We start from the raw sequence: 24,754 nt of genomic DNA on the forward strand, positions 1-24,754 counted from the left end.
TGATTGTCAGTTTTTCTGTGGGTTTGCTGCATCTCACTGTGAAGGTGAAGCAATGATGACTTGTGGCCTCTGGTTCTGCCCTTGGCTTCATGCACACAGATTTGGGAGGGAAGAGCAAAAAAACCCTGAACAAAACACTTTCATATCAGTAAACACAAAATACTGTGCAAAAGGCTAAAGTTAGACTTACTCCTGTTTTGGAGACTGGGGGGACCTTCAGGCATCACAACACCCCTAGGGGAGGATTGTGTGTGATACTTAAAAATAGATTAGGAACCTCATGTTGGGGCAATTACTATCTCTGTCTTTAGGAAATTTTAGTTCAAGCCCTTCACAGTGGTGTTACAAAGCATAATTATATGACTTGAGGTGATGTTAGATAGATGCAAATCTTCTGGGTATGCTATCTCTCCATTTAATCAGGTATTTGTTTGCCATTTGGGTACAGAAAGTACTTTGTTTAAAAATTAGCTGAATACACTTCCAGTAACAGCATATATGGAAATAATGAAAAGTGGCTGATTTACTACTAGTAAAGAGCGTGAAAGATCTCCCTGGTGTATCTCATTTACTCTGAGATTTATGCAATACACAGTCAGTTAATTCCACACACAAACAAGCCATGCATGGCTCCCTGTGTTCTCTGTTTATGCCTATTTATCTTAAACTTTCTTAGAAACACATAAGCTGCCTCTTTTGTTTGCTGGGTGTTCCCTTTAATTTGAATCCTGCTTTTCATTTTTTGTGGATATCTCTTTGCTGTTAACATTGTTGTGTGTTGTGTGGTACATGGGTACTTTTCAGGAAACGGGTTGTAAGAATTTTGCAGTAAGTTCATAGATTTTGTTCAGGGAATACAGATCATCCTTGTTGCAGCAGTGAACTGTTGTGTGATGATGTGGAGTTTGTCAGCAGCTGAGGCTGTGTGTGCAGACGTGGGAGTCTGGGATAGAACAGTGGACACCACATCCAGGTGAGAAACTTAAATAAAAGCCCACTGAAAATGGTAAACATTTTTCTGCACCTCAGGGGCTGAACAATATGTGTGCTGATTTTTCCTTATTCTGTCACAGCCCTCAGCTGAGGTCACATGTAAAGATGAAATTACTGCCTGAGGTGTGCATGATATGCATCATGCTGAGGTCCTAATGACTGGCAAGGGCTCTGTGGCAGAAGAATTAATATTCACTATGAAGAACAAATGCCAATTACTAGTTTGGCATCTGAAGGAAAGCATCAAGCCTCCTTTCTCTGCAGAGTAATGTGTGGTTACCTTTTAGAGGGAGATGAGGGATGGATACCTGCCAATAAGCAGCAAACACTGCCCTTCCCAAAGTTCTGCACCTCCCATGTGAAGGAGTTCCCTCTCTGCCATGTGTATGACACCTTTCAGTAGGGGTTGTCACCTTGCAATATAAACCCTCTCAACTTAAGCATCAATAAAGGAATCATGCTTCCATGCTAGCTGTGAAAATAGAAATGAAAACTTGTAACACAAAATAAACCATAGCAGTCCCTCCTGGGGTTCTGCACCATGTGCAGAACTTGCTGGAGGAGTATTCACCATGGAGGAATATTCTGTGTCTGACCTGTCCCAGTTTGCTCCCTCTGGGCTCTCTGCCTCCAGTTCTGTGGAGTTTCTGAGCAGTTGTTTTGATGAGCAGATAATGGCAGCTGGATGGGGAACATCTGTGGTAAGAACTCTGTTTATTCAAATTTGTCTGTAGAGGACTACACCTGTCAGTCAAGCCTGCATCCTCATTTTCTATGGGATGGGTTTAAAACAAACATCCTGTCCCTGTCCTGTTGTATCCTTGGGATTTAAAGTATGGAATCCATCAGATTTCCTAGTGCCAGGATTGCCTCGTGGTTCAAGCACTAGCTTGGGACTTGAAGATAGCACCACTGTGCCTTTGGATTCATCATGTAAGTCTCTTTACACAAATAGTTGAGATTCAGAGAGGAGCTTCTCAGATTTAAGATTCAGAGAGGAGCCTCTCAGATTTTTCAAAGGCAGAAAGGCAATTTAAGAGCCAGTATCTCATTGATCTCTGCAATTGCTTCAGCTGGGTCACAAAATAAATAGATCTTCCTATATGCCTGCTTCTCAGTGGCTTCATTCATAAATATCTTCCAAGGTCACTCTGTTCTTCCATTCCTCACCTGCGCTGTACTCTACTCAGATCAATAGTTTGCTTTCTCACATGGGGGTTGTCAAGATATGTTCATTAATGTGGTTTTATTAATTGCCTATGGTGGGAATGGGGGATAAACCAGTTTGAGTTGGCCAAGAGGGAACTTTTATCTCTCAAAATACACTGAAAGATTCTTGGTGCTGGGGGAAGGCTGCTTTTCTCCATGGCCTCCAAAATCCCCTGTTCTCACTATTCATAGCTCATGTGCATGATCCAGGGGCTGGAAAGGAGGAATGAAGACATCAGGAAGCAGCAGCAGCCAGACATGACCTGTCCCTGCCAGGGAAGGATGGGGTGGCCTTGTGGCTGTTGCAGAGACTGAAAACAGGAGATACAGGAGTGATGGGGAGGAAGAGCTGAGCATGATTAAATGACAGCTTGGCAGCATGTTCTGGGAACAGGAGTGGGCACATCCCAGCGTGGGAATGCTGCAGGAATGGTGCCTTCCTGGGGCTTTTCACTGTCGCCGAAATGGCACCAAGGACCAACCACACCCTCTGCTCCCTTCCCTGTCCTGGAGAGCGGTTCAGCAGTGTCCTCGTGGAAGCATTTGCCTGTTCCTCTTTTGCTCTACCAGCCAGCTGCCAGGGGATTTCTACAGCCTCTAGTTGCCACGGGAAGTATGTTTTTCTCCTAGATGTCAGATAGCAAACTGTACCTTAAGAGAAAATTAATAGAAATTGGCATGTTTTCCCCCTTTTGCCTTTACACCCTCATTTTCACATTAATAATCTCTCTAATAAACTTGTGGGTGAATGCCCATCCAGTGTGCCCTGATGTGATCCAGTCCAACACATCGTGAGCCCATTCTTGGTGCTTGCAGCTGTTGAATAATGTGTGTGCACCAGGTGGGACGTCTCCTGTCGCTGTTTTTATGTCCCTGCCACTGAAGAAGTGACAGTTCCCAGCCTGGTTGTGAAACAGAGGTGCTAATTGTGCTGATGTCAGAGGGCAGGCTTCACTTTTATGTCATGCATCTGTTTTCAACCAGCACTTTAATATCTCTGCAGATCACTGAGGAGATAATATCAAGTGCAATGTGAAATGTATCCATGTGCGTTTTAAATGTTGGGGTTTATTAGCCATCTCCAGCAGTTTCTTTGCCTGTGACATGGTAACAATATGCATTTCTCCTGTATTTTTTAAGCAAAAACAAGTTTCACTGGTAAAATAATTAATCTACTGCTAACTTTTCCTTTTTTGGGTTGACAAAATAGAATTGGTGGGTGATGGTTCTGCTTTTTTAGTGAACTTCGTTTGTGGTTGCCTATGGATTAGTTAAAATCCAATCTCCTAAACACATTTTATATTTCTAACTTCCACTGCTGCAGAGATGCAAAACATCAAACAGGAGGTTATTTCACCGATTTAGGTGAAATCCACTGAAACAGGGATTTATTTCATCAAGTATCCACATCATGGATCTATTTAAATCTTATGATGCCAGAGGATATGAAATTGCATGTCTCAGCTTTTCAGAATTCAGCTGTTCTGCTAACTTTTGTTGTGGCTAAGGAAGACACCCAAACGAGGAACATATTTAAAAACTACTCACAAAATAAATGCAAACAAAACCCCGCCAGTTCTCAGGGACAAGACATGAACATAAAGCAGTTTTTTTCTGACTCATGTCTTACACCTTTAATACAATGTTAAATACTGGTAGGAGACAGAGGAAAATGCACAAGGCATTCCTAAATGAAAAAGCAAATCAAGTATTTCCATGGAATTAGTATGCAGGGGTTTTTTTGTTGTTTGTTTTGATTTTTTTTAAATTCCAGATAAATTTAGCAGTTCAGCATTCAACATACTTTTAGATAAGATTTTTGTTTCAGCCCACTGCATTCTGGACTGGTAGGAAGAGAGACACTCCAGTCTGGGGAATCCAAATGTGCTGTAATGTTTTGATGATGTCCATAATTAATTATTTGTAATATATAATGTTAATTTATAAAAAAGCCAACAAAATTGTTTCTTCTTTCTTATTCTTAGTCAGGCTCTCATTTCCTGGGCACAGATGGGCTGAGATGACAGAAATCCTTTGAGAACATCTCCCATATAGGGTACTTCCTTCATCTCAGCATAAAATCAGTTTGAAATAATGGTGGTGTGAACCACAAATCTTGGTCCATATTTCCCATAAAATATATTTTCTGTCTACTTGGAATCACAGCCCAGTCATTTGGCTGTGCTAATTAAATAATTCCAGTGTCCTGGAAAGTAATCTGCATTTGGGAGAGGTAAAAGTAGAAATGACCTTGGAAAGAGCCAACACCGATCAGAGGTGAGGGCATGGGAGGCTTGAGACTGTCAGAGAGGATTTCTTAGACCTCCCCATCCAAAAAAATCTCAAGACACAGTGACCAATAGAATTCCTGATCTCTAATTTTCCCTTCCCAACACATTTCTGAGAAACACTAATTTTTGGGGAGAGGGAGAGGAGCAATGGCTTTAAATGGGTTTTAATGACTCCACAACTCCCTAAACAACTTCTCTGGAAATGCAGTGCCAATTACCCAAAGCCTGTTGACTTGTGTTTGACTCCCTAAAATTGTGTTTATTTTACCCATCTGAAAGCTAAAATGGGCTTAAGGTGAAGATATGTGGCCCCTGCTCTTATAAGGGAAGACTGGTTCTCCTGAAAAAAAGCTGTTTTTCCTGATGTTTCCTTGCCTGAACCTGGACCAGAAAGTAGAAATACCAGTGTGGCCCATGAAGGATGGGCCTGGTGGCAGCTGCTTGACCAAAACTGATCACAATTTCCGCCCCCCCCAGTAATTTTTAATGTGCCCCAAAAAAGAAAAAAGCTGTCCACAGCCCTCTTTAATCACTCCAAACATGGCCAGCATGCTGGTGAAAGGAGACAACTCTGGCAAAAAAATAGAGCTCTGTTTATTTTGCAAAAGTTTTTCAGAAAGGAAATAGAAAATTGCTGATCAGAAAAAAACATCAAAAGCACAAGGCTTTTTAAGCAGTCCTGAAGTAAAAAGCTTCCACAGGTTTGAAGCATCTTTCCTGTGTCTCTGCATGATAAAATTAGGAAAGGTAGGGCGGTTTTCCTCAGGTATGCTTTCCAAGCTCCATGGCTGCAATTAAACTGCAATCATACAGCAATTACAGATATTTTTCACTTTTTTAGTTAGCTGCTAAACAATTGCTACTTTATCCAGCTTGGAAATACAGCTGCATTTTTTTCGACCTCTTACTAGAACTGTTGCTTTTCTTAGACTCTACTGTGGAAGTTTTTGCAAAATTTTCTCATTTTTGTAGTTGAAAAAAAATGGCAACATTGACTTCACGTGGAATATTGCTTGCATGGTTTAAAATATATTTATTTTAAATAAGTGCTGTATATTGCTGATGCTGTATTCACACTGTAACTGCTGCCATTGGGCCAGCCAGTATTATTGACAGCACTCAAAACACAATTGCTTTTTACAGTCACTGTCCTCTATAGAAGGCTTTTTTCCCCCCTTTTCTGATGATGATTCACTTTTCCCCTTGCATTTTCAGATTTCTGAAGTCTCAGGACAGCTGGCAAAAGAGAAAATTCAAACAAGGGATGTGCCCCTTCCTCTATTTGTTAGGGAAAGGCTTCATTTTGAAGCAGCCAAGCAGCACAGCAGCCCCAGGAGACAGTGGCTGATTAACAAGCCTGTGGGGGCTGGCAGTGAGGGCTGCAAGGCTGGAAGCAAACCCGGTGTAGCCGCTGGCTCTTGCTCCCTGCAGGAATAGTGAGTTCATTTTCGTGTGCTTCCTGATGCTCGCTCTGCGGTCGGGAGCTGATAGAAGGCAACGCTTCAACTTCCTGAACCCTCTAAATAAAGCATCCTTTCTGCAGGGGTTGGTTTGGGCTGGTTTTTTTTTCTTTTTTCAGAGAAAGGCACATTGTGCTTTCTGCTTTGGTTGGATTTTCATGTTTGGCTCTTTGAATGGACAGCTTTGGTGGTGGAACAGTTGGAAACTGATTTCAGAGAGGCTCAAATGTATGGCAAGGGGAAATATCTTCACTGGAATGGCTTGGAGCTGCTCTCAGGAGTTTATTTACATAGCTGCTGTGTTGTGCCACAACTACAAGGGTGGCCAAGCTTCCTCTTTAATCTATACTCTTTTACTTAAGGTATTTTTCTTCATTTCTAGGTTTGTTTCTTTGGCAGTGATTATTTAAATACTTGAATTAATATGTACATTAGCTCTTGTAAATTCAGGTGTAGCAAAGAGCAAATCAGACAGCTCCTGTCTGTTCATTCACACCAAGATGTGACCCAGTGTGCCTGGGCAGTGAGGATACAAATCTCACACCCATTTCCTAGTGAAACCCCCAAGAGGTCGCCTGCAAGAGGTGTTCATTTTCTAACATTAAAAAAAAAGTGTTTCCCTCCAAGGGAAAATCCTTTACAAGACAAGGTGTTAGGAATTGAGCTGGAATTTCCTGTTCCTGCCTAAGCCAGGTTGAATGAAGTAGGTAAACCAGCACTGAAAGCTCCATATTCTGGTTTTCTCATTATTCTCAACAAAGTAATGATGCTTATTTTGCATGATTCACTGCTTTATTATGTTACTAAATCAAATTTATCTCCATCAGGCCTCTTTTTCCCCAGGGGTATTCTGTTGGTGTAATTTTTTTTTAACCAGATATTTGGTATTTTGTATGGCTCCAATACCAACATATTGTTTGAAACAGCATCAGAAAGAGCAGTCTCACAAGGAGAAAAAGGGCAAAATGAGTCCCCACAGCTGGCTATCTCTCAAGAAATCAGCTCCTGCTCTGACATTTGCTATAGGTAAAGTAAAGCAAAGCTCTACCAGCAGTAAATCAATTCCTGTGTGCGGGTACTGTCAAAATGAGCTGTTCTGGAGCTCTGTGATCCAACCTGTGGGCCAAGTCACACTGATTTTATACATCCCAGAGTTTTCAAATGCCACTGTGCTCAGGAAAGAGCTTGGCTGGCTCATATATGAACATCTGCAAAGTACTGGGTGTCTTCAGCTGCTGTGGGAAACTTCATTGGGTGCCTTGAAAAAACAGGCCTTCCTCAAGTAAGCTGTTAATTGTGCATTGCTTGTGACAAGTTTATTAAAAATACTCCAGCTACAGATGTGCCTTAAAATCAGAGTTGGATTTTAAATACTGAAATGTAGGGAATTTATTTTCTTTCTTTTTTCTTTTTCTATTGTTATTTTTTTACTTGTGTATAAGAAAGATAAGAAACAAACCCAAGGCTTTGAGTCCAAACTTTCATATAGCTTCATGCTAATGCTCTGAGGTGCCTGCTTGGATTTTGGCTTGCTCCCATCTCCATCTATTGTATTAAAACAGTTAGAGGCATTCTTCTCTTCCCCCTTTACCCCTGCAGCTGGAAAGAACTATCCTCTGCTCTTGAGAAAACAAACATCAATGCTGCCTGTTGTATAAGCCTCTGGTTGGTTCAGTTTGCTTCCCTGGAGTGGCCCATGTATCTGTAACTTCATCCAACAGGGAGGCTGTGTAGGTGTGAGATTAAAACCTCTCCAATCAGACAATTTTCAAATGCATAAAAAGCTCAGTTTCTGTCAGGAGCCTCCCCTGTTTAGGCAAGGCGAGCAGGAAATTAAGACATCTTCCTAAGATGTGAGGGGTGGAAAAAGAGCAGGAATAGGATGACATCAGCCTGTTTAACTCAGTGAGTTTTTGGAGTCTGAAGACCTTCTAATATTGTGTATTTTCACATCTAAGGTGGGTGCTCAGTGCTGGAATGGGGTTTTTGTGTTGACCGCTCTGTGGATAAGCTGCTTCTCCTCTGTGTCTCAGCACTGGAATGAACATCAAAATCTAGGACCTAGACATCAGGTAAAATTTCCCTGCATTAAAACACAGTCAAATGCTTCTATAAAGAGACTTAATGTCAAAGTACCACTGCAGAAATTGGTTGAATATTTTCTTCTCTGAAAATAAGTAATATACTAGAAATGAGAGCTGAGAAAAGAAGACTTCCTCACTTTTACAATGTACAGAGGAATATGTGCACCAGGGCATCTGTCAGCTAGATGTCAACTAGCTGATGATGCCTGCATCTGGGTCCTGTTCCACAGCAAAACTTGCATTCCCAGCTTTGGAACAAAAGATTACCAGAGGTAACTGATGGAAAACATATCCCAGTTAGTTATTGACTAAGTAGCCTCACCTTCACCCTGCAGGTAATTACAAGGTTAAAACTGTAGTAAAAATATCCATATTTATCCAAATAACCCACTTGGTGTATTTCTGCTCTAGATAAATGAAGCAATGTTCCATTTTAATCTCTGACCCTGTTTTATCTTTTCCTATGTAGACTTGTTATGACAAAATCTCTTTCATTTTAATTAAATTTTTCCAGATACCATCTTCATAAAACTAGAGAGGCATAATCATTATATTTAATAGAAGAGAGTTAATGCTTGTGAAAAATGCTGGAGGATTGTCACTACTTATGTTTCCTGTATGCAATGAGAAGAAGAGCTAGGGTTCCTCAGGTCTGCTTTTCCAGGGTAATCTTTCTACCAGTTTAAGACCTGGTCTACAAAAGTGGGTAAGTGCTGGTTTATTTTGAGCATACAAATCACCTGGTAACTTCAATGAGATTATCAGAGTGTTTCAATGGCACATGTTTAAAATGATGCTTAAATACTCAACTGCCTTCGGGATGTGACCTTTTCTGCAAAACTGCTGATTTCACAGGACTCATTTTTAGTCAACAGCTTTCTCTGCTTGGGTTGAGATTTCCAGTTCATTCCATGTGTATCACTGAGAGGTGCGAGGTGGCAACTGCGTTCAGCTGCTGGCACCATCCAGCCTGAGCCAAGATGAACAAGCCTAGAAGTGAGGGAGAGAGCAGCTTGTGCCTTGATTTCCTTGGGGGGAGGTGGCAGGGTTGGGGGGGAGGGAAGAAGCAAGTGTAGGACTCCTATCAGTTTCCAGCTTTGCCACGGCAAGCATATGCCAAATATTTTCTAAAGTGACCTGAATTAACCTTCTTGTAATGGCAAAACCTGTGGGCCCCTTTCTCCCCATGCAGGCAGAGCTGTCAAGGACACAGCAGTCCTGCCTCGCTCCTGGCAATGCACAGGGACGTCTCAGGTACCAAAGGGCATTTCAAACAGCCCCAGTAACCTGTGTTTAGGCAACAGAGCTGTCCCCTCCTGAAAGAATGGTCCCAAGTGGGGCTTTGCTCCCAGGCACACCAAGGACAGACAATCCTGCTGCTTGGCCAAGTTCTGAAGTTCATTCTCAGGAATACTCCCACTGATTTAAGGCATGCCAGGATTTCATTTACTGCTGGGAAATGTGAAACTGCCCCGGCTAAAGTATCTTAATTAGGCCATTAGAGCCTGGTATAAAATGGCTGAGATAAACAGGGTCAGGAGGGCAAAGGATATTGTCAATGCATTGTAAAGCCTTTGCTGCTCAGCTCAAGCTGTCCAGAACCACATTTCCATGAAATAAAACACCTGAGGCCTCTGTGTGGTGGCTCCTGGGGGCCCCTGGGTCAATGCATTTCACGTAGTCAGCACGTGGGCAGGCAGCCAGAGCTTCTCTGCCTTCTGGTGCCTTGTGCTGCTTGGACTTTCAGTTTCTAATTCTGGTGTGTTTTAAATTAGCCCAGCTTTGGGGTTTGCTGTGTGTGTTTGGGGCAGTTTGAAGGGCCTCATATTTTGTTTTCCTGTGCAAGGGCTGGTTCCTGAATGAGGGCTCTGGCACCTGTTGTCTTCATATGGCTTTTCCAAGAAGGATTTAACAACTGTGGTGACTCCAGGAGACTGAGCTGGAAGAATTTGGGGAAGTCAAATCAAAATAGATCAGTGTCAGATCTCGGGTCTGTATATGTGTGTACACAGAGTCACAGGATGGGTTGGGCTGGAAGGGATCTTAAAGATCATCCAGTTCCAACTCCCTGACATCGGCAGGGCCACCTGCCGCTATCCCACTTGCTCAGAGCCCCATCCAGCCTGGCCTGGGACACTGCCAGGGATGGGGCAGCCACAGCTTCTCTGGGCACCCTGTGCTAGGGCCTCACCACCCTCACAGGGAACAATTTCTTCTCCAATCTAAACCCACGCTTTTTCAGTTTAAAGCCTTTCTCCCTTCTCCTATAACTCCATGCCCTTGTAAAAAGTCACTCTCCAGCTTTCTTATAAGCCACCTTTTGGTACTGGGAGGTGCTGTAAGGTTTCTCCAGAGCCTTCACTGGCTCAACAAATCCCACTCTCTCAGCATGTCTCCATAGGAGGGGTCTTTGCTGGTGTTTTGTATCCCAGCAGGTACAAAAGAAAGTGGCAAACCCAATATATTCATCATAAAAGAGCAAAAGAGGAACCTCTAGAATGGCATAACATACATCTAGATGGTAAGACCCTTTTTTTTTAAATTTGGAGATGCATCATTTCTGATCTCAACAATTTATGCTCAGAAGTGCAATAAAGTTGGAAGTTATAGATCTGAGAGATTAAATCTAAGTGTGAAACCCTCAGCTTGTTACTCGCTACCAGCAGTCTGCACACTCCTGCAACTAGATTAATACTCTTAAAATTTCAGAATTAGTACTTGATCAGGCACTTAGACCTGAGCTATTTTTTTTTTTTCACTTTTTATCCCAAACAGTATTTTTTTAAAATACAGTGGTTAACAATACTGAGTTTCCTTGTAATTAGGAGAGCTGTCTCAGTTTGGTAAATTACACCTGAAAAATCATAACAAGTAGAAATAGCTTGATTCTTAGAACTGTTAGTGAAAATCACATTTTTCTTTAGAGAATGCACAATATTTTTAAGAATAAGAGTTCACTTCCATCCAGTACTGGAATGGTGGTTTGATGGGCTTGGTTTTGGAGTGAACTGAAGCAGAGGGGGTTTGTGCAGCCCCCTTTGGCCACCAAGGCGTGGGCTGCAGCCTCTCTGGCAACTGTGCCCTCTTCCAGCTGGGTGTGTTGGGCAGCCCTGGCAGCCCCACTCTGGTGAGCATGGGGAGGCTGCAGTGGCCTGGGCAGAAAGGGCTTCCAGAGTGCTCTCTACATTGAGGGTGGGGTTTTGTATTGTTAAATTGGTGGTAATTTTCTTATGGGAATGTATGCTGTTGGGGGTGAGAGGAGCCGCAGCTGAGAGGGGCCCTCAGCCCTGGGTGTCCCTGTGAGCAGGGAGGGCTCAGAGCAGGGCCCAGGCTCTGCTCCGGGGGGCCCAGCAATGGCACCAGAGGAACGGGCAGGGACTGATCCCAGGAAATTCCACCTGGAGATGAGGCAGAACTTCTGTCCTGGGCAGTGACTGAGCCCTGAACAGATTGTCCAGAGAGGGTGGGGAGTCTCCTCAGTGGGGATATTCCAGAATTGTCTGGACACAATCTTGTACCCTGCTGGAGCAGGAGATGGAGATGGCACCAGCTGACCCACTGTGGCCCCTTCCAGCCTGACCCATTCTGTGATTCTGTGACTCTGTGAACTCCTGCACAGCACGGCAGCATGGTCTGCTTCTCATTAAAAACATTAACTAAAGGAGCTGTGGTTCCTGAAGTTTGCAAGCCATGAAAGAGAGGGTGACACTTTTGGCGACCACACCAAGCCCACTCTCTCGGCAGAGAGGGCGGCTGTGGGGAAGAGTCGCAATCCCCTCACGGCCCCGGTTTCGGCTCTGCGCCCCTCAGCCTCTGCTGAGAGGGTTCCAGCCGAGGGTTCCAGCCCGGGGAGCCGCCCGGGAAACCACTGACCGGGGGTCTCGGCAGCCCTTCTCCCAGGCTGCCCGGGGCCCGGTTCCCTGCCCGCGGGGCGGGGCGGGGGTGGGCGGAGGCGCGGGGGGCGGGCAGGGGCCGGGCCGTGCCGAGCGGCGCACCGCGCTCCTGTCAGCCCTCTCGGCACCTCAGGGGCCGCGCTCAGCCCCTCCACCCGCTCGCCCCAGCCCCCGGCCTTCCTACGGATCGCTGTCATTTGCTTTGATTTTATTTCAATATTTTATTTTATTTTATTTTATTTTTTTCACCTCGAAGGGGAGGAGCGCGGAACCCAGCTGAAAAATGAACCAGAATGTCTGAGAAAATGTCCAGCTTTCTATACATCGGGGACATCGTGTCCCTGTACGCGGAGGGCTCCGTCAATGGGTTCATCAGCACGCTGGGGTGAGTGGGGCCGGGCGGCGGAGCCGTGCGCGCTGCGCGGAGCCGGCCCGCGGGCAGCGCCGGCGGCAGCGGCACAGGAAGGGGCGGCAGCGCTGCTCGGCGGAGCGGGGAAAGTAGGAAGTGATGGGGAGCGGCAGGAGATGAGAGAAGTTCCCGAGCGGGGCCCGGGCGGCCGCGGTGCCGGCGGCGGTGCCGGGATCCCCGCTCGGCTCCTGCCGGGGCTGCGCCCCCGAGCGCAGCACCAGAGCTCGCTCTCTGCCCTGCCCAAAAGCCTTCCTGCGGTCTTTACGTATAGCCGACCTTTTAAGTAATTAATTAATTAAGTTTAATTGCCCACCCGAGAATTTTTGACAAAGACATAAAAAGGCAAAACATTTGCTTTCTTGCTCATCGTCGTTACCAGCTCGTTAAATGTGCATCCCTTCATTTCAGGTTTGTGTCCAGCACAATCTGGTTGTCAGTGATGAGATATTTATAATCAGATGTTTAGCTTCATGGGGATTCTTTTCCCGTGAGCTCTTTCTCTTTGCGAAGTGAAAAGATGTATTTTAGCCGTGGCTACTTCACTGAACTGCTGCTTGTTTCAGGTTTTTATTAACCGCGACGGCTTAAAATGACCCCTTTGGAATTCCCTTTGGGAGGGAAAGCCTCAGCGCAGAATGACGGAGATATATTGATACATTTCTTTACGTTGATACATTATTTAAAACCATCCTGTAGTTCGGTTGCGGTGACCTGTCCCGAGGGTGCATTTGTTCCCTCTGATGTTTGTAGGAGAACTGCAGAAGCTTCAGTGACTTTGTGGCATGTCCTGAAACCTTTGCCAGTGGAAACAGCTCCTGTGCTGCATGGTTGTAAGTGACGCGATTGGCAAGGCAGGTCAAACTCTAGTAAATATCTTCTTAAACATTAGTGGTACCCTCGGAGTAGCAGTGAAACTTGCTAAGGCAAGTTAATCACAGCCTGGGTATCGCTCCTGTGTTTGTGTTAGTCTCCCTGTGTTCTGAGATCCCTGCCATGGGAGGATTGTTGGTGTGAAAATGCAAACAATGAATGTCTAGGTTAACTTGGTGTGCTGCTGTTGCTGGAAAAGAGCTGGTGTTCAAGGTCCTTTTATATTTTTTGAAATCTTATTATTGCATCCAATCCTTGCTGCTCACTCTTTTGATCTCTTGACAAGTGTTTTTCCGTGGTGGATCCTCTATTTGTTAATTTGGCGTCTTGTCTCTCCGTGAGTCCCCATGCTGTCTCACATCTTTTGTTTTGCTGACTCTTACAACTTTAAATTCTATGTGAAAATTTTGCTTTCTGCAGCTGTTAATTGCTAGATATTGTTTCTTATTCTTGTTCTCCCCAGCACTTCCTTTTTTGCTGGCATGGTCTGTTGTTGGTTGGTGGTGGTGTTGTGTCTCATTGCTGGGCTCTGCTATCCAGAGGAAGTGGAGTGTGCTGTGCTTTTGCTTTTCATTGTGTTCCTCCTTTCTGAGAACACCTGCTCATGTCATGGATGTCCCGGCTGTGACTGGTGCTTGTACAAATGTCACTTGAATACATGTTGGCTTTGCCCCATCACAGGATTCAGACTGCTGATCCTCCTCTGATCCCTCAGAGTTAAGGAAGGACATTTACTCCCAGTTTTATAGAGGAGAAGCCAAGATCCAGGCTTGCCTAGGGCGCATGGGAGCTCTTTACTAGAAGAAACAAATGAGCTTGTGCCAACATTTTCTATCCAGGTTCACTTTTAGCCAGAATACCCAGCTCAAGAAAACTATCTGGGATGAGACAGGAGTTCAAGAATGCTGATGTACCTCAGTCAGCTTTTCAGTACAGCTTTTTTGTGCCCTGTTCCCTGGCACGGTAAAGGCAGCTGCAGAACCAAGAGGCTGAAGTGGAGGAGCTCTGGGAAGCTTGAAGTCTCTAGTGGAAAACTCCCATGGCTACTCAATGGGAATGCTGACCCCTATGCTGGTGGTCTGAAATTTAAAATGATGATGCCAAGTGACATTATCTGTGCCAGCCATTGCAATTTCTGCCTTTTGTCTGGTTGCAGCAACACAGGAGGCAGAAAAACCTCTTATGTTCAGGGAAAAAGCTTGGCCAGCTGCACTTTTGGTGTGCAACCATTGCTGAACACCTGCATCTTCTGCATACCTGCAGGTTCTCTGCAAATCTCTGGAAAGAGGAGGCCTCACCTTCCAAAGGTGCCTCTAGTTGGTAAGGATGAAGTGGGGTAGGATTGGGAATGATTACTTGCTTCATTTGACTGACGTGAATCCTTGTTTGATTACTCTTGCTCGGACTGCTCAGTGCTGTTCTGAAAGCTTACCCAGCACCCCTCTTAAACTACTGAGCCCACTGGGGAGTCTCATGCTGTTTCAAAAACTTGAAATCCAGCTCAGGGCTAGTGACTGTTTAGCAGAGAGTGAGTCCTGTTTATTTGAAGCTGTCAAAGGCTAATTTTTTCTTAAACAAAGCATGAGCAAGGCCATTCTATAAAGAAGGTAAAAAAGGCACTTCTCCAAGCAAAGCAAGTCCTTCATGTCAGCAGACATCATTCCTTGAAAGCTTGATCCAGCTCAACACATGAGTTTTGAAGGAGATTTTGAAGCATAGGCTGTTTTTTGAATTTTGGAGTATTTTTCCCTCACTTGCCAACATTTTTACGTAGTGTTCCCAGGAAACTAAAAGCCAAGAGGAAGGTGTAGCTGAGCTGTCCAGATCATGTGTTGGACCAGGTTAATATATACTATAACCTGAGTGTGGAAATCTTGCTCTGGTGTAGTTTAGGAGGTATAAATGACCTCTTTTTAGGAGATAGAGATCTGTGGCCCTGTGTCCATGTGAGCATGCTGAGTGGTGCTAGATGAGAGCAGGAGTGCCTTTCCACACCTGCCCCTACAAAAAGGGTTTGAGAATTGCTGGAACTACATTCTGTAAGTGGGTCTCAAAGGCTTGGAACACTTCTTGGAGGTGGAAGGAGCCTGTGTCCTTGCCCTCGCCCTCCTTGTCTCTGAATGGTTTCAGTGTTATAAACAGCTATTGGATGTGAGCATGAAGGCTCTGCTTTCAGCTTTGAACCCTCTTAATCAGAAGAGGAAACTGAACCTCTCTTCTGCATCTGGGCTTAGTGCCGTAGGGTGGAATGGGAGCAGGGAAGTTGGGCACTGCTGCTCCAATTTTTGCTCCTTGGTCTATACATTAAGAGAGAGCAGTTTTGCTCAGTTTTGGAAGAAGAGGTGTAACCATCTGTCTCCAGGAGGATGTTCCAGGCTGTGGATCCTGCAAGGAGAGGAGCATCTCTGGATCATGGTAAAGGAGAGGGTTTCAGGCCTCAGCATTCCCTGTTGGCTACTGCAGACCTTTGGATTCTTGAGGTACTGAGAGCCCAAGAAATTTCCTGCTCTTTTTTTTTCTGCTTGGCTTTGGGCTTTCTCTGGGTTTAGATGCTGCTTTGAGGTGCTGATGATGTGTAGTCTGCCTTTTCCAACCTCAAGGCACTCTGGGTTTCCTCACCTGCCCTCCTTCCTTTTAAGAAATGAAAATGCTTTTGGATGTATGAGCTTATAGTTGAGGCAATGTTTGGGAAAAGCAATTTACATCCATTGGTAGCATTCTGTCATTGGTTTCATAGTGGATCATTAAGCTGTGCTTACTCTGTAGGGTTTTCCCTTATTTCTTTAGCTTTTAGTGTGTTTTGGCTTCTGGAGGCCTTATGTCCCACAGGAGATGTGTGGCAGGGCCAGGCAATGAGTTCAGTGATCTCACATTATCCTAGGCTGATGTTGAGACCACCTTTCCCAGTATTTTGGCTGTGAATGCTATCAATGATGCATGGAGGCAATTAAAAATGCATTAATCACCTATCAGTTCAATGAGGGGAAGAAAATATTCTTGCCTGGAGAGGTGGGAAAAAAAAAGTAATGACAATGATGAGGATCAGTTTGACGACGGGCCTGTTAGTCACCATGGGGAGCTGCATTCCTGTCTCACCTCCATAAATGTGCAGTGAGAGATCTCCTGGAACATAATTAATGGAGCATGCAGCAGGACCCACCTGCTCTGTGATAGATGGCCCTGGATGACGAGGGGTGCTGAGACTTACTTCTAATTAGCAGCAAAAATTGTGCTGTAAAATATTTTGGACTCATTTCCTTACATGTAATGTTGATTTTTCTTGAACAACTTCTCTTAAGTCGTAGAAGTGCTTGCTGGAACTTTCTTACTCGAAACATCCTGGATTTATTTAGGCTCCTTCACTGGGTTTTTGTGAATTAGTTGTTTTGTTGAACTTGGGCTTCACAGAGGGGTTGAGTCAATCATACTCTGTGAAGAGACAAGATTAAGTAAAAAGTGCTTTAGAAGCAGCATAAATGAAAATGTTGCAAGTGTAGCAAAGGCTAAAACATGTCATCTTGGTGGCTTCAGAAATGGTGCTAAGGGAAAAGATGTAGTGACTGATGATGCTTCTGGGACACCAATGTAGTGTTTTCATCAGTGCACTCATTCTTTCAACCTTTCTCTCCTGCTGCCTGTATGTGTAAGCTATGGTTTAGGAACAGAGTATCCCTCCCTTAATTAATAGCAAATTTTTCTTTCATGTGCCAGCTGGAAAAAGGTAATTAGTTGGGAAAGAATAAAAAGCCCGAAGAAAGTGAGAGTGGCATAACTAGAATTAATCATAATTTGATTCTGACACATAAAGAATCAAATAATATCTAAAAGAGAGACGGAAGTATGAATTTCAGGTTTTCTGTGGGAAAAAGCACTTGCATGTTTTGTTTCCTAGGTACTTTAGACTGTTAGAACCATTGAAATTTGACAGTTTTGATTGTATGATTCTGATTTTTTTCTTAAATATTCTGTGGGATTGGCATTTTCAGGAATATGTTCTCTTGGTTGTCTTTCTAATGCAGCAGCCCTGGTCTGAATTCTGCAGCTGCTTTAAATATATGGTGATGTACCCTTTTCAGCTGCACAATGTATTTATTTTCTGTGATAACTAATAAGCTCTGTTAGATGCATTATTAACTACTTTCATTGATCTTACAATAAATGCCATGTAAGTGGAGATGTAGGCATATAAATACACCTCTGTATCTTGCATACCTTGCTATTCAATCCATATATCAAAGCTCATATCCTCTGTAATTATCCACTCTCACCAGCAATTAGGCAGTGCTCCAGCTTTTATAACAACCTTATTTTGATGCTTGTTTCAAATACTCTAACAGCAGTGCCATCTTTAAATAAACAATGAGACAAAGCTTTCCACAAAGCAGCCTCAGGGGAATGCAGCAGGGAAGTTGAGCCCCAGGGGAAGTAGGTTTGTTTCAGAAGTTTTACTTGTTCACCGAGCATAGCCTCAGTGAAAGGGAACATAACATTCGACTTAATTACAGCAGTATGATTTATGAGGCTGTATGCTTAAATGTAATATCCTTGGTTCAAAGGGCTCATTCTCAGAGAGAACTGGAGAGAAAATGGGGGTTAGGGAAAGAACTGACTGATGTGGAACTGAGCTTACCTGTAAGCTGTGTGCTGGTAACTGGAAATAAGAGAGGACTTGTATTTTGGACTGAGACAGGTCATACAACTTCTGTAGTTCTCAGCTGGGCTGTGTGCGATGTGGGGAGTAGTCAGGAAAGAGAGGGGAGATTGTTTGACCTGTGTGACCTGAAGTCTTTTTTAGCTTGCTTTTACATAGTGAGGGGATTAAACTAGACCACCTTTGCGTGGTTCTTGGTGTCACTAGAACCCACAGTTACCCTGCATTTTAAAAATACTGCAGAGAAAGAAGTGAGTCAATCTTTGACTTGCCCAGCCTGGAAGATTGTTTCCCAAGGGGCACATGGACCTTGGCTCAGCCAGGTGTTTCACAGCAGGGCAAGGTCTTTGGAACCCTCCACTGCCAGTGCTGCTCGTCTGGAGCCTGAGCCTGTTTGTTGGGAAACAGCTCAAAGGCATGTCCTCTGCACTTGAAAGTCTGGTTTCTGCTTGCTTTGAAAGGTCTACTTCTTGTAGCAGAAAAGGAATGCAGGTGAAGCTCCATCACTTTGATACACTTGATATCAAAATGGAGAAAATAAAATCAGCAGTAGTTGAAGGTTTTCACCTTGTCTGTGCTGTGTTTTGTCACTTGACCAGAGATGCATATTTTAATTCCATTAAGGACATAATCTCCCTTATGACTGATTCCTTTAAGCCTTCATTTGTTATTTGTAAATCTGATTCCATCTAATTACTTGAACCAGCAATTCTACCACTATGTAGATGTGTAGGCACTTCTTGACACAGGTCCTGATTTCAGCTGTTTGATGGTGCTAAACCTTGATGTTTGGGACCCAGGGTAGATGCCTGGAGTTGAATGTTTTGCTATGGAAAGTTTCAAGTAAAATAGCCTTTCTGAACAGGAGAACAGGATTAGCCAAAAAGCTAAAACCACCAAACCAAACCAAAAAAGCATGTTACCCCCATTTAAAAAAAATCCAAGAGTCTTGTAGATGTGTGTCAAGAGCCTTCCTGAGCTGCAGGGCTCTCTCCAGCATGGAGGGCTTGTGCTTCTCTGCCCCTGTTAAGTTTTGCCTGGGTTTAGCAGATATAAGTAGAAGAAGGATTTTACCCTAAGACTTTGTGGGCTGTCATGATACCTGCAGCAGTTTTACCTGGTTTCAACTTCTGTCTGCTGACACTGGGCACCAAGAGCCCTCAACTTGACCTTCACCTGTATGGGAGGTGAATCCCAGTTCCCAGGATTTCCAGATTCCTTTCCTGGGGGGGGTCACAGGAGAGCTTCAGTTGTCCAACTGCTTTGTGTTCCCTATCTCTGGGAGAAGTAAAAATAATTTCTGGTTTTAGTGCCTCAGTTCACTTCAAATACAAAACAAACTGAGAAATGGCATTCTTGCAAAGTAAAGCTTTGGAAACAGAGTTAAACAAGAAAAGCAAGGGGTTAAAACGTACTTGTTCATGTCTGCTGTTAAGTACTGCTTCAAGTTTTGAGGGACTGTTTGGGCTGTGGTAGCCAAAAGGTTGTGTCAGGAATGGTCTTGTTGCTCTTTTTGCTGGTTTTGTGACTCTGGATGCCTCAGTTTCTGTCTACCTCTTATCCTCATTTGTTTGCATGTTTTGATTGCTGTTGAGTAGAAACAAATTGTTGTCCAAAGCATGTGATTTAAAACCAGTTCTTAATCATTGCTTAGTAACAAAGGAAAGAGGACCCTGAAGAGTGGGCTATAGGCTGCAGAAAAGAATGTGAGGAAAGTGGCCTCCCCTGTCCTTCCAGTGCTCCCTCACTGGATGATGAAGAGAAGGAAGAGAGGTGTGTTGATGGATTTAGGATGAGAAATGAGCAGAGCAAGCGTTAGAAGGGAAGTGGGGCTGAAGAGGATCAGGAGCTGCAGTTACCAAGAGATCTGCAGCCCCTGCTGAGAGAAAATAGCCCTGAAAGCTACTGACAAACTTCATTCTTTTCAAAGGGAAGAAGTCAGCTTGCCATTGCCACTGTTTACTTTGCTATTTCAAATGTTTGAGGCCTTTACTAAGGCTGCTGAGGTTTCAAATACCTGAATATTTGTTTGTTGTTCCAAAGGTTTTTGACTTTGTCCAGGAAAATGAATTATATCATTTTCTCCAAGAGAATATCTGTGGTAAAATGCCAGTTCCTCAGAAAAAAATTGCAGTTTTAAGATTGCCTGTGATACTTTTTGTAACAACAAAAGTTAGATATAACGAATTGTGGTACTTGGTAATCTTCTTATATAATAAAGTTTGGGCAATTCATTTGAAATGTCCCTTTAGGTCATTGTTACTGCATGACTGAAAGTACTGGGTTGAAATTTATATGAAAATATTTGGCAGGAGGCTGGAAGAGCATATCCAAATGTGGTGGTTATCACTGTGGGTCCCTTCCAACTCAGCTTGCTCTGTGATTCTGTGATTTGACACCAAGTTAAGCTTTCTCCAGCTCTTTTCTGCATGATATTAAAACAGTATTCAAGTTTTTGTTCTTTGACCTCTGACAGATAAAAATCAATGTCATTTAAAAGGAAAATCAACAAACAAACCCTGAAATTAGGCTCTTTATATGAAACTCAAAATACAGAAACTTCTTGTGATTCAATGCTTGGGCTTCTTATCTTGATTTTCTTAGAGGTTTGTTTGAATTTCAAACAGCTTTTTTATTCCCTGCACTTGCCACACACAAGTTAATCAGTGCTGCAGGGGCAGTTGAAAGCACAAAGAAATATGGAAACAACTGCTTAAACCCTTAGTAAGCCCCAGATTTCTTATACCTGCTTCTCATGGTTAGAAGAAAGTAATCCAGTTCTTAAGAGTAAATTTTGGGTAGTTGTGTCACGTTGAGCACTGTGATGTGGAAAATTTAACTTGGCAGCTTTAGAGGGCAGCAAAGTTGGATGTGAGCAGTATAGTTTTGTCCTGGATCTCGCAGTACCTGACTTGATTTGTAAAATCTCAGCTCCTAAGCTCTCTTGCTTTTGGATATCCCCAGCTTCTCCCTCATGTGCTTTGCTAAAATATTCTGGCTAATATTTTTTTTACTGCTATTCATTGCTATATATATATATATATATATATATATATATGTATATATATATATATCTATATATATATATCTATATATATATATGTATATATATATATATGTATATATATATATGTGTATATATATATATGTATATATATATGTATATATATATTTATAATATAATATATATACTGAATATTGCTATTCAGTCTGGCTAATATTTTTTTACTGTTCAGAAACAATAAAAAAAGAGAGGAAGCAAAACCAGTGTCTTAGGAAAGACTGGACATCACTTTTGAAAGCACTAAGAGCATATCTTTGTTCAGTTGTGAATGCTGAAAAAGGTTCATATGCATTACTAAGCAAGTTTCACTCCTCTGATCAAAGAATAAAAGTTTAAAGCCTTCCTAGAAAGTTGGGGTTTTAAAAAATCCTTTATTAAAAAAAAAAAAAAACAACCAAAAATAACAAACTGTGGAGTGAAAAAGATTAGCTGCCTGTTAGTGATGTTTTGGACAATTTTTTTAGGTTATCAGTTTTTGCTAAGGTGGTCTCAGTTTCAGCTGGATGCACTGTCCTTGCTTTGCTGTCGGGCACTTGTGAGGGTGCCAATCTCTAAGCTCCTGTTCCAAATTTGACAGGGCTCAATGAGCTTGGCTTTTACAGAGAGCAGAAAAGTCAGAGTGTAGTGGAGAGTTTTGTGGAGTTTCAGTGGAGTAAACTGAGGTCTTCCATCAGGCTTGCCAATATAAAGATCAGGTAGGGCAACATCTATAATGCTTCCCAGGTTGAAGACAGAACTTAGCAAGTCAAACTTTACTGTCAAACAAGTTTTCTAAGTCCTGAACCAATGTATAAGTATTTTAGATTTTAGTGTTGCTATGAGAACTGTAAAGCTGATCACTTCACTATATATAGGAGGTCCAAGTTTCAAATAAGATTTTCAGGTATCTTTGTAGATATCCATATGTATTACTGTAGTATATTATTTATAAAGAATAACCTTGCCTTTAAATAATAAAAGTACAAAATAGCATACAGAAAAATTAATGAATTTTTAATTTTGGTGGTGAGGAGGTAACAATTTATTTGTGTCAGGCTGGTCAAGCTGATTAAGGCAATGGAGCACCTCCCCTGTGAGGAAAGGCTGAGAGAACTAGGATTGTTCAGCCTGAAGGGAACCCACAGGAAGGATAGAGAGAGACTCTTGACAAGGGCCTGGAGTGACAGGACAATGGGAATGGTTTCACAGCAACAGAGAGGAGGTTTAGATTGGATATCAGGAAGAAATTGTTCCCTGTGAGGGTGGTGAGGCCCTGGCACAGGTTGCCCAGGGGAGCTGTGGATACCCCATCCCTGGAAGTGTCCAAGGCCAGGTTGGATGTGGCTCTGAGCAAGCTGGGATAGTGGAAGGTGCCCCTGCCCATGGTAGGTGGTTGGAATGAAATGATTTTTAAGGACCTTTCCAGTCCAGGCCATTCTATGATATTATATATTCTTTTCCTCACAAAATCGTTGTAAAACTTCATAACATTATTTCTTGTATAAATGTTTTAAGATGTAGGTCCTATGCACATAAATTTGTGGACTTAAACTCCAAAGATGTCATGAGACAATTTTTTAAAAGAACCTGTTGAATAGGATACAAATTCAGATTTTTTTTACTTCCCTGGCTAGATCCTCAGGAGTATTAAAAGGTAAATTAGAATTTGATCAAGAAAGCCCTCAGAGGCAGACACCTGGCTGCTCAGAAAGGGCACTGCTATGGTCCCTGGGCAGCTGCAGGGTCTGGCTCACAGGCTTGCTCAGTTTGTGTTAGCAGTGGCTTCTCTTGCAGAAACAAAACAAGGTCAGGACCTGGCAGGCAATTAAGTCTTGTCTGTATTAACTTTTGTAGTTGAACAGGTTTTTCTGTCACTGAAGGCAAGGACCAATGAATGTCCCACACCCCCTCCCCCTGTAATATCTAGGATACAGTAAAACCATGGCTATAACAGCTCATTTGAGGCCGTGCTGTGCATGGGGCTGCTGGAGTCAAACTCTCCATTTCATCTGATCCATTTCCTTTCTGTGCAGGATTAAACTGTCCCTGTGATTAGGCTGCTCTTAATGGAACTGTTTTCCTTGAGCAGAGCTGTAAGTGGGATGGTGCTGGTTTGAGTTTTCAAGCATGGATTCAAGTATGCTTGAAGGGAAACAGTGGATTAAGGGGTGGGACACGAGCAGAGGAGCCACTTGCGTGAGGCTGTTGACAAATTGTGGAATACAAGACTCCAGGTTCTGGGCCAGTACTCTTTTATAAGCATTGATCTAGCGAGCTGTTCAATGCATAAATTGTTTTATATTTGTTTATCTCCCAGTAACTGGGCTTACACCAGTAGTGACAAAGCTAGTTAGTTCATTAAGGTTCCTATGTGTCAAATGTTGTGTTGTTTTATTTTAAGTACGTGTCTAAAGACATAGAATTTATCACTTTGAGAAAACTGTGCTGAAGAGAGTCTTACACTTGCTGGCATTATTGTTATGCTCACCCATTGGGGGGAACCTTGTTGACTGATAAGTATAATTAATGTTCTTCATTTGTAATGGAGGTGAGGGAGAAAATCCTGCTTCCTTTCTGCAACCTGATAACTGGAGGAATAGAAGTCACCACCCAAAGCCCTTACACTTGGTAAAGCTGCATAAAAACTGGACTGTGTTACCCAAGAAACTTCTTAGAAAGATATTCAGCATCATCTGAGCAAGGTGTACAGGCTTGAATATGAACACAAGAGAAAAACATCAGTCATAGACAAGAAAATCTGCTGACCCAAGAGCAATAAAATGAGTGTGCCACTGAGCACTCTTCTCTCTGAAAACTGCCATCAAAAAAACTCCTGCTGCTTGATATGTCCTGGCTTCAGGAAAATAAGAATTCACAAGTTCTTGGACTCACTGGACTACACAGTCTTAGAGGTATTTTTCAACCTAAATGATTCTATAAAGCTATTTCCAAATGACTGCATAAAAAAAATCACCATCTCAAACTTTTCTTTATGGCAGAAACAGCCCTTAAGTCTCCAGAATTGACATAATTGCTTCTGACTAAGAATAATCTGGTATCATGGGATAGGTCCAGCTTCCAAAGTGTAAATTTTTGACTGTTGTTCATGTAGATCCATAGTGCAAGAATCAATCACAGAAAAGAAAAGAGACCAGAGAGAATTGATATTATTTCTAATACAAGAACAGGAAGCCTTGGGGGTAGAATTAAAGCAATAATAAAAATGCCATCTGGAAAAAGAGCTGGGTGCATCAGTAGGAGTCAAAGCAAAGAGGTTTCCTAGTGACACTTTGAGTGATGATTTGCAGATGAAAGTGAGACTTTTTATGGGCAACAATTAAAACCTGTCCAGGCAAGTTAGGGAAATGAGTGGCAAATAAAATCACTTTCAAAGAGCAGGGTGGGGTCACCCTGTTGGTCAGAAATATATTTGCAGTGGTTCTGATCTATTTTCCCACAAAATATAGGTGAAGGGAGCTTTGGATTGCTTTGTGTTTGAGCCTCAGCAGAGACTTTAGGAATGGCCTTGCATATCAGTTACACAGCTGTGGAAGCACAGGTATGAGAAGGCAAGGGGTAGCTTAGAAGGTGACAAAGTTGGACAGAATTTTTAAAACTCTTTGGGGAGAACTCCTCTTGGTGCTTAAAATTTCAGATGTTTTCATTGTAATTTATCTGAGGAAGAAGTACGTGGTCAGTACTATGCTGGGGCATCTTGAGAGCAGCTGACACATTTTGCTGTAGGAATTAATAGAGCTGTGCTCTCAGGGGTGCTCACAGGTCTGGGAGTAATTGATGCCTCACCCAAATTAACTCTTTGCCTTAGATATTGCCTTAGGCAGAAGATCAAT

General features: G+C 42.9%; 1 protein-coding gene across 1 annotated transcript in view; it reads left to right on the forward strand.

The window, feature by feature from the left end:
- Nucleotides 1–12,080: 12,080 nt before the first annotated feature.
- LOC131591576 (inositol 1,4,5-trisphosphate receptor type 2) overlaps nt 12,081–24,754 on the forward strand; it is a 244,024-nt gene continuing 231,350 nt past the window's right edge. Inside the window, exon 1 of the mRNA XM_058862400.1 lies at nt 12,081–12,315. Within this exon, the coding sequence (XP_058718383.1) occupies nt 12,224–12,315 (92 nt within the window). The 5' untranslated portion in view covers nt 12,081–12,223. The remainder of the gene's footprint in view (nt 12,316–24,754) is intronic.

The sequence above is a fragment of the Poecile atricapillus genome, chromosome W, assembly GCF_030490865.1.
Source record: "Poecile atricapillus isolate bPoeAtr1 chromosome W, bPoeAtr1.hap1, whole genome shotgun sequence".
Lineage (NCBI taxonomy): Eukaryota > Metazoa > Chordata > Aves > Passeriformes > Paridae > Poecile > Poecile atricapillus.